Source organism: Cottoperca gobio, chromosome 16, assembly GCF_900634415.1.
Source record: "Cottoperca gobio chromosome 16, fCotGob3.1, whole genome shotgun sequence".
NCBI lineage: Eukaryota > Metazoa > Chordata > Actinopteri > Perciformes > Bovichtidae > Cottoperca > Cottoperca gobio.
Window position 1 is genome coordinate 11,155,266 of NC_041370.1, and position 10,632 is coordinate 11,165,897.

The 10,632-nt window shown below is 38.8% G+C and overlaps 2 protein-coding genes across 2 annotated transcripts; one reads left to right on the top strand and one right to left on the bottom strand.

Annotated features, from left to right (window-relative positions):
* The first annotated feature begins 407 nt into the window (after nt 1–407).
* Nucleotides 408–2,809, top strand: LOC115021741 (transmembrane protein 244-like). The gene is made up of 6 exons (XM_029452372.1): nt 408–774; nt 1,108–1,193; nt 1,923–1,996; nt 2,090–2,215; nt 2,300–2,344; nt 2,441–2,809. Exons 1-6 carry the CDS (start codon nt 640–642, stop codon nt 2,533–2,535), a joined length of 561 nt encoding a protein of 186 aa, XP_029308232.1. The 5' UTR covers nt 408–639; the 3' UTR covers nt 2,536–2,809.
* A 146-nt stretch (nt 2,810–2,955) lies between these two features.
* On the bottom strand, nt 2,956–6,423 carry sgk2b (serum/glucocorticoid regulated kinase 2b). Its single transcript, XM_029452369.1, has 12 exons — nt 6,357–6,423; nt 5,915–5,990; nt 5,754–5,823; nt 5,635–5,660; nt 5,131–5,188; nt 4,957–5,040; nt 4,733–4,864; nt 4,408–4,520; nt 3,859–4,078; nt 3,619–3,768; nt 3,451–3,540; nt 2,956–3,358 (listed from the first exon to the last, which is right to left on the bottom strand). Exons 1-12 carry the CDS (start codon nt 6,421–6,423, stop codon nt 3,197–3,199), a joined length of 1,248 nt encoding a protein of 415 aa, XP_029308229.1. The 3' UTR covers nt 2,956–3,196.
* Between the last annotated feature and the right edge of the window lie 4,209 nt (nt 6,424–10,632).

Sequence of the window (10,632 nt, forward strand, 5' to 3'; positions counted from 1 at the left end):
GCGTATGAGGGCTATTTTAACCAGTGACGTTGAATAAAGTCGGGAGATGATGAAAACACATAGCCTACTGAGTTTAGCCTAATCAAACCTTGAATACGCCAAAGTACTACTGCAGGGTTACATTTTGGCCGAAATACAACATTGACGAAACCAATGTATCGGACTGTGCATCTAGTATCACCTCCAATGGTATTACTGGATGTATGGTTTACTGTTTTAATGTGACAGTTGAACCATTTAACTTAATAGTGGGATTATATGGGTGCGTATTTCTTCCTGTGGTTTTTAAGATTCATTTGAAGCATTTGTTGGGTCGCGGATGGTCCAATGTTGAACCATATCATCTCCTGCAGTATTCAATCCCTCCCACATAGGGCGGTTATGGATTCTCCTGTGTATAATAAAGATACAGATTTTATGGTCCGTTTTAGCCATAATTGTTGATGAAATACACTCCGTCCAAACACAACACCGCCATAGTATCCACAGCTATGTATTTCCTTGTTAGCTAACAGTTACATAGAGAGAAAAGTCTTTATTTCAGTCAACAAAGGCCGCTCTGATACGAGGTGAAATGAGTTCATTGCTCAGCAATAGAAGCGGCAGCGCTGGTTTTGAGTGTCTTGTGTTTGTCGCTAGATGGCAGAAGAAGTCAAGTTTTCTAGGGGATTAACGGGGTCGTGTATCGTGCTGCTGCAGCCTGGGTTATTTTGTAATATAACATCAAGTGCAAACCATGAAATGGCATTTAAAAGCAAAACGGTTGAGTCGAAGGTAAGAGGACAGTAAATGTCTCACGTGTAATATGTCTCTGTGAACTGTCTGTCAATCTGAATCGACTGTAGTAAATCATGTGCGATAAATAATAAAGAGGATATGACAAGCTAGGTTATGTCTAAAGTCTATTTATTTGTAATCGAGGGTTAGGGTTAGAATATAATTCTAACTGTAAAATCAGGTTTTGAAGCAGATAGAGTCGTTTTCTCCCACTGCAGATAGTCTACAATGTAGAACTGCATAGCTCCTGGTTAGTGTTGAAAATATGTGTTGTTGCCTACTACACAATTGACATGCTGTATTGTGAAATATTATGTCTCAACCCGACAGACCGTGCTCTTCAATCTGCTGCTATGTCTGGTCATATTTTACTCTCTTTTCTACATGATTGGGAGTGTGTGCTTCGGTGCCTTCAGGTAAGGTTCTGTCACACGCATGCGCACAGGCACACCAGCCCTTGAAAGCATCATTATTAGACTTCTCCTGTAAATACACCAAGAACTTTCTTCATTTAATTTATGCTGTCTTTACATGGCGAATATTCTTAAATATAATAGTGTTTTTAAAAATTATAACACTTAGAAAACCAGGGCAGTCAGTATGTATTTTTACTGGTTCTGTAGGCAAAATATGATGCCATGTTTAGTCTGCAGCTTGTATTTGGAGGTTAGGGGATACATACACAAAGCACACAAAGCAGGAGGGACAGTGGGCAAACATCTTATTTCTGACTAGGGCCCCATATGGGCTTAATCTGGCCGTGGATCCAACTTTGCACTAATGATTGCAAGGGTGAGATTTAGCTACGGTATCTGCACCATGTAGCCTATATCTCAACCCTCCCTTTTACCTGTTGCCAGGTAGACAACATTAGAGCTGAGATGTGTTCACACTTTACACTGGATTAACACACTTTCTTGCAATTCCTAACAATAGTTTCCCTTCTCCACAGAAAAGGAAAGCTGTACATTTGAATTACACTGTACATGTAAAAGCCCAACAAGGGACAAGAGTTGAAAAGTAGCTATAGCTATAAACTCTCTGTGCAGCAAATCAGTTGCATGCTCTGTATTAGAACTATGTTGAATTGCATTGTCCCTATCAAGTACAAATTATTTAAAATTCAATTCTCCATTCTCATTTAGGTTGGATCACTTTGACGGACTTATTCCATTTGACTTCAAGACCGAACCTGCTGAATCCAACTCCAAATACTTGGGTGAGCAGCACACTTAATGCAGCAAATATGATCATCAATGAGTGTCCCTTTTTTTCACTTCCTGTATTCTTTTGCTATGTTGGTCTTCCCCAGTGAACCTCCTGGCCCTTGAGCTCACCTACTTTTGCAGTGGCCTTTTGTTTGCTGCAGTGGTGAGGAGGCGGGTGTGGGACTATGCCCTCACTGTCACATTTCTGCATGTAATGATCACCAGCCTAGGTGAGTGGAAATCTTACAAATACATCTACCCAGGTACACGCACAAATGTGTTGTGAAACTGCACGTTTTGTTCCCATGTTGCAGTGATGTTGGAGTTTCCCATGGTGTGGCAGTGGTGGCTGGCTTTAGGTAAAACAAAAATCCCTGGTAACTTATCTGTTAGTTATTGCATGTAAACAGACAGTCTGTAGGATTTGGAATTCTTTGTTTTTTGTTGTTCCACAGGTAGCGGCTTGTTTCTGATGATCTGCAACGGTCAGCTGATAGCTTACTTCACCTGCCAGAGTGACCAGAGCTACGCCTCCTTCAGCATCTACTGACAGACAGGAAGCTAGGTACTGTTTCATAAATAGTCTTGTGAAGTGAGGTAGAAAGGATCAGACCAGATGCTCTCATCCTGGAGACATCCATTAGACTCTCCACATTGATGGGCTTTTTGTGTTTGTCACACAAAAAAGACTCCTCACTATATCCTCACCCTCACACATAAAGTCAGAATTGGGTCCAATTTGTTGCCAACAGACTGGCATCCTATTGTTTTTATGTAAATGCCACAAGATGTTCTCTGTATTTTGCTTGTGATGCACAATGCCTTTGTTACTATGGATTTTAAATCAACCTGTGAAGTATTTTCAGTACTTTTGTAAGCTATGAATGTAATATCAAAGCGGGAAAGTTGCAATACATGTTTGTTGAATATTTTAAAGACATAAATGTAACGTGTTAAAAAATAAAGCTGCTTCAGATTGAGTGTTTATTTTTCCATCTTGTGAAATAGTGACCAGCCTATTTCACATTATTAACTGATGCTTAAAATAACTAATAAAATACAAATATAGTGTCATTTAATAACTGATGAAACATGCAGTGTTAGCATAAGAATCTTTTTGCGTGAGTGTTTAAAAATAGACTTTGATTTAATCATTTATGACATCAAAAATAAATATTTGAACAAACATGCTCTCCGAGGATTTGCCGTTGTTATGAAAGTGGCTCTGCTGCCACATACTCCACTGGGTTCATGAAGGAGAATCCTGGGAAGGCCTCGCTGGTCCCGCCCGCCTGGCACCGCTCATTCACAGACGCAGGGACAGGTTGTAGCGTGAACTCAGGGTCGATGTAGCTGAAATCACAGGGGCCAGCCTAGAGAGGATAGAGGAATAAACACACTCAGGTACACTGTGCATTGATTTTGAAAATATATTTCCTTCCATTCATTTCTGAATCACTCCTACCACTTTCGGGATGAAGGGGGGTCTAACTTTCCTGGCCAGGAGGTCGTCCCAGCTGATGGATGCAAAGAAGGGATGTTCCTGCACCTCCACCTGGAGACACATTGACATTAGACCCCCTGTGGTTATGTGTGTGTATGTGCAACATATATTTTTTTTGTGCGTACTTACAAGGTCACGGCTCCCCCCTAAGCGTTTGGAGACGTCTCTTTCCAGCAATTCCTCTAACAGTGATGCCTGAGAACCTCCACTACGCACCTGCAGAGGAGCGTGAAGTATATTCTCAAACATCTCTGCTTTGCTTCGGCTGTAAAATGGAGGCTGAGAGAAAGGACAGGGAGATGAAGAAGTAAGGTGAAGATGCTGAAGAAGGTGATGTGATGAAAAGATTATTTCACATGCAGCACTCACCAGTCCATAGAGCATCTCAAACAGCACAATGCCCAGGCCCCACCAGTCCACTGCAGGACTGTACGGGTGGCCTTGTAGCACCTCTGGAGCGAGGTACTCAGGAGTCCCGCAGAATGTATGCATGATCCCGCCTATGGCCACCCCTTCTTTACAAAGCCCAAAGTCAGTCAGCATCACGTGACCCTCACTGTCCAGCAGGATGTTCTCTGGTTTGAGGTCTCTGGAAGACAAACAGACGGGGCAGATACATGCATTATTTTTCACTTATGGAAACTGTCTTGGCAGAAGTCTGCACTCTCCAAATGCACTTCTGGTTCCAACTGATATTGCTGTTGTTTTAGTTTTAATTTCCTATTCGCATTTCTTTATTGTTTATTTTTTAATATGCTGTTGGAGGTGGTTTTTAGTGATAACATTTTCTTTCGTTTCTTACGTTTCATTGGGATTGCATGAATCAATTAAACATGTAGACATGTTTAAATCAAACATGAGCCAGAATTGGAAGAGTGATTTTGCAATGGCTTGTCTATTTGTGTGTGTATTATGTACCTGTAAACAATGTCGAGAGAGTGGAGGTAGCCCAGCGCCATGGCCATCTCTGCAGCGTAGAAAGCAGCCCTAGGTTCAGGAAATGAGCCCTCCCTCTGAAGGTGGTAGAAAAGCTGAGCACAAACAGATGAGTCGTATATTTAAAACAAAATTGTATGAATAAACTTAAGAAATATGTAGCTAGTTTTAGTTTTTATGCTTAAGAGTTGTACATTTTAACTTTAGATATGATACCAAAACAGCATTGCTTTGAACCTTTCAATGGTTGGGGACAAAGGTAGACTTTACCAAAGTTGACAAAGAGAAGTGATTTTTATACACGTACCTCCCCTCCATTAACGTAGTCCAGTACAAAGTAGAGTGTGTTTAGTGTCTGGAAAGAGAAGTGGAGCCCCACCAGGAATGGATGTTGTAGTCCTTTCAGCAGCACGCTCCTCTCAACCATCACATGCCTTTGCTACAGACACACAACACACACAGTAAGTATATAGATAGATAGATAGATAGACAGACAGACAGACAGACAGACAGACAGATAGATTACCGTACCTCTTTCCTTTTGGCAATCATCTGTTTCTGCAGCACTTTCACAGCATAGTAACCTCCCTGTTCTCTATGCCTTGCCAGCAGCACCTGTAAAAGTGTGAGCTATGTCATTTAGTGTCCTAACAAAAAATTCACAAGCACAAACAAAAAATGTCCAAGATTTTAAATAAATCTTACTTTTCCAAAGCTGCCTTTGCCGATAACTTTGAGGTAGTCAAAGTCTGACGGTTTCATCCTGGTTAACACAACGAAAGAAAACTATCAGAAATGTGTTGTTAGTTGTTAGTCATACTCCTAAATGCTTTATCGTTTATTGCTTAATTTGTAAAAAGAATAATGTTTTTTTGGCATAACTTTTGCTTTTTTTTTTGGTGAAATACTAAATACTTTTAAGACTGTAAAAATAGTTCAAGTAAAACCATCTGAGCTTAAGGCCATATAACCTGTGATAAGGGGTCACACTTTGCTGACCCTCCCATGGATGAACCCTACCTTCTGGACACATCCTCAAGTCAAAGATTATGATTATTTTCTTTAAACTAACTGCATATTGCATTTTTGAATTGGGACAACTAATTTCTGAACAAGGAAGCATTGCTACTCATTATAATAGGGTGTAAACAGCAGAACCTTTTCGCTGTCATGACTTATTTCTTGGCATAAGGTGGCAAACTGACTTACCGTGAGGTTTCTGTGTTCACTGAGCTCTGAGAAGACAAAAGACACATAAGGTCAGGAGGTCAGATTTAGTATTACCTCCTGTCTTATAAATAAAATAAATAAAACACTTATGTACTCACCACTGTGCCTCTCTCCCCCTTCTCTCTTCTCAGCCTGCTCTGTTTCCGCAGGAGTTTCTGGGTGTCCCGGCTTCAATCAGGGGGTCAAAAACAGTAGTTACATGAGAGTTTAAAAATCAGTTTTAGCACAAAGTAAAAAAGCAGAGTTTTTGCTAACTTACTGTTGGCAGAATTGCTGACTGGAAACACATTTGTGTAAGAAGTCACTGAAGCCAACTCTCTTCCCTTTGAGCAGAGCTGTAACACAGAGAGAGAATTAAAATACATAATAGTTCAACAGCTGTATTTAACTACTCCTTAGTAAGGTTAAGAAGAATTGGATTTAACTGATTTAATTAAGTTATGAAACTATAATAACACATTTTTAAGTTATGTCTTCAACTTTTTGAATGTTATGAAGAGGCCAAGCCTTGACATATTACTTTAATATAATATTCGTACACTATAGGTGTCATTTCTTTATAATATGTTTGTCTCGTGTAGCAGGATTTTTGCCAGCTAGCGTTAGCCGTTAGTTTGAACTGTATTTTTTTGCTAGCAGTCAACGGTCAAATTTAACGTAACGTTAACGTAACGCCGGTTAGCAAGATATCTTTAACTTACCTGAGAGAAAAGTCACGAGCCCTCTCATTTTGGCATAGGTCAACGGCTGCTCCTGAGTCACGGTCATCTGGAATACGACTGACTGACTGTTTTGTAGAAATGAAAAAGAGGAGAGAACAGGCTGAGGGCGCACTGTCCAGCAGCAGAGACGCCCCGCTTGTCCTATCTATGCACTTGTCTCTAACTTTCAGAGTGTAACTGCTCAGTTTAAAGACCGTTGACGTAGGAGTCCCGGCAATGCTGCGTTTAAATGCCCTCGGAGAAATCGAGATTATGATCCGTGCGCACATGAGAGACCGACTGTAAAGTTATTTGAATATTATACTGAAACTATTGTCCATGTTCTGGAAATGTAAACATACCCTTAAACCGTGCTTGCCACAGTTTTACATTTTTACATATTTGTAGATTTCTCTTGGATATCATTATTATTATTATTATTATTATTATTATTATTATTATTATTATTATTATTATTATTATTATTATTATTGTTGTTGTTATTATTATTATTATTATTATTATTTACACGTTATTAAGGTTTTATGATTGGTAATAAGTCATTTGATGATGATTGATGCTTTATATATCAGCTATATGGCATTGATAAAGCCAGTTTATGGGTTCTAGGCTCTACAAACAGCTGCAGATCATCTACTTCTGAACAACTTAACAATATTTACAACTTCAGATTTGATTAATTGCTGTAAGGACATTTAATAATGATTTATTAACATTTATAATTGCATATGACTGAAATGATGATGGTTTCTTGGAAAGTTAAAGTAATTGCGCTTCATTAATGACTTACTGACATTTATAACTGTATACTTGCATACTTTAGAAGCCTCTTCCACAAATCTATTAGCCATTAATTAGGCTACAGCTTATAAACTATTAATTAAGGTTGTCTTAATTTAAAGGGGTACAAAATGAGTAGGTCTACACTCATAACTATGCACAATATAGTACACAGTCAAACTACAAATGGGGGGTCAAAAAATTAGAGTGAAAAGTAGGCAAAACATAATATTCTTGAGGAAACGAGCTGTTGGCATGTGAAGGCAGCAGACTGAGAGGTGCCCTGATGAGCAAAGCGGATCGAGTGCTCACAAGCTCACTGCCCTGTAGCCACACAGTCAGTGAAGTGACCTATACTTTTCCATCAAACTTTCTTTCTTTCTTTCTTTCTTTCTTTTTTTATTTCCTTATTAGTCACAGTTGGTTCGAGGGAGGACTGTATGCACCACTGAGTATGTGAGTGGGAGGCAACACTGATAGTGGAATAGCTACTGAATTAATGTGTGTGTGTGTGTGTGTGTATGTGTGTGTGAGTGTGTGTGTGTGTGTGTGTGTATGCAGATCAGGTCTTACTTTTATATACACGCACATTTTTTATGACCAGAGATTTGCAGCACACGCTTTCCTTCTGACCCTAAGGATAGTTGACGGGTCATGGAAACTACATTACTATGTGTAAAGTCATGACAGCATTCCAGCACATGACTCCCCTGTATCTGTCTCCTGTCTCATGTACTTGTCCTCACCATCAGACCCAGTTTCATGCCTGTGATATATAACTAAACTCTTGTTGCACCTCACATTCAGCTTAAGTAGATGGTTGTTTTATATCAAATTTAGCCTATATAAACTCCTCCCACAGACATTCACATATGCTATTACAAATCCAAATTCTCCAGTTGTGGATTGAGTTACAGAAGCACACATTTATATTAACATGTTATTCCTTAATAAATGGAAATAGAAATGGGAGCAATCTTGAGTCTGGCACAGCTGGCGGTTAACACATTTTTCTGGGAGAGACAGAGAGGTACAAAGATTAATCTCTTCCATCAATAAAACTGAAGAAGTTCCTCTGTTGCTTTGTTGTTGTTTATTTTTACTGGATGTGTGTACTGGATTATGCCTCCATAATATAAAAATATGTGCCATCTGATCCGGGGACCTGGAAACAATGGTATGTACTGTATGCCTTGTACCAAGCCTTTCAAAAAGCTAATACAAAAGTTTAAAAAAAGAAGAAGTTACAGATGATACACTAATATAGGATATACAAAATATAAAACATGAAATGAGCCCAAAGATTTAACAGGAAGAATTGTCTTTAACTGGAAATGAAAAGAGGAATACTACATGAGAGGGTGGGATAAATGGGACATGAAGTGCAGATACTGAAGTTACGTCAAGTTTGTCCCTGTGTCTCTGTTTCTAAATCTGGAGCTGCTGGGTTCAGAGTTGGTACAGGGTGTCTTGATTACTATCGCAGAAAGCTGATCCTCGGACAGCAACAGGGGGGAGGTCCCTCTCTGTTACAGTGCTGGCTGAGGGGGGGATTCTTCCCCCTGTCACCGCAAAGTCAACTGGTCTCTGCAGTCTGACACCTCTTGTCACATCAGTCTAACGGCATGGAAACCAGCTGCGGCTGTTTTTTGCTCCTTCATGATGCAACAGGTGAGACTGAGCACAACGAACACACCTCAGCAATTTGACAGCTTTCCTACAAGAGAGGAAACTCAGCCAGAGACCGCAGCATATCTTTTTCTAACCACTGTTTATTGATTCTGTAATTGTTTATATCCTATGAACATATTGTATATTCTGTACATTTATTACTGCAAGAAAAAAAGGAACAAACAAGAAGGGGACATATATCATCATAGATATCATTGTGTTATCAATCATGGGTTCACCTTATTGAAATAGTAAATTTGTTTTACATATAAGGTTGCCATAAATAGAACATATTCCTCTTGGTGAATTTTTACAGTTGGAAACATCTTCTGCCATGTCTGGTGCATACAGAAGAGGAATGGTCGTATTCTTGGGCCTTTCTCCACAGATCTTCCGTGATTTCCACTCCCACTTCTACCTGCCAGGCCTCTCTCAGATGGCCCAATGGGTCATTTCAAATCAGTGATGTCTCTGTCATTTTTCTTGTTTTTAACTCATGGTTGTTCCACACAGTCAGAGATCTGAGAGTCATGTCTGCGGCTGATTTTTGGTTGACATTTGAAATGTTGGGTCCAATCAGTTTGGTTTCAGACCTGGTTCGTGGTTTGTGTAGGATACAGACTATTGTATTACTGTAGATACTTCTTCTCAACTACACTTCAGAAGGAACAATTGTACTTCCACTCCATTATTTGACAGCATTAGTCACTAGTTACCTTTTACATGATTTTAGCTACTTATACACTAATGCATCAGTAATAATTCAGCAATAAAATATATAATAGTGTAAAACTCACAGGGACCATGTTTCTGCATTGGGTACTTTGACTTTTGATACTGAAAGTACATTTTGCTCATAATAGTTGTGTATTTAAGCAGCATTTTATGGAGTCATATAATATAATAATAATAATAAACTTTATTTGTATAGCACCTTTCATACATTGAGTACAACATACATACATACATACAACATTTCATCTGTTTTTTTTGGGAGGCCGGTAAAGAGTGCATTACAGTAATCGAGTCGGCTTGAGATAAAAGCATAGATTAGTTTTTCAGCATCCTTTTGATTTATAAATTTTCAGATTTGAGCTATATTTCTAAAAGGAAGAATGATGTTTTTGTCACCTTGTTTATGTGGGATTTAAAGCTTAGATCTGAGTCTATGATAACACGAAGACTTGTAACTTCAGGTTTAATCTAAGGAGTAAGTTTCCCCATGTTATTCAGCATTAGTTCTCTTTTTGTTACAGGACCTACTAGTAGGATTTCAGTTTTGTTCTTATTTCATTTTAAGAAATTATTGCTCATCCATTTATTTATTGCTGACAGACAGGTGGTGATGGAGTTAACAGCTGTAGCATCATTTGGTTCAGCAGAGATGTACAGCTGTGTCACTATCACTATTCTTACTTATAATAAAGGATCTGAATGCTTCATCCACCACTGAGATTATACTTGTTATCAACATTTATTTTTGCATAAGTGTGCTCTATATGTAAGGAGAAAAAAAAAAAAAAAAAACATTTATAAATGCTTTTTCAAGGTGTTACAGATTTCAGCAGTTATTTTGAGTCATTTTCTACAGTACTCTACATACAATATGAGCAGTACATTTTCATGGTGAACACACATGACAGCAGTACTTCATCTGTCCTGTAGATGGAGACAGCAAACCAGAGGATTTCGTGAAGTAGACTGACAAATCAAATACATGTCTTTCTTCATATAGGAATTAGAGCAACAGCAGAACAACAGTTGATTAGTCAATAAGTTAATTGATAGAAAATCAATCTGCAAT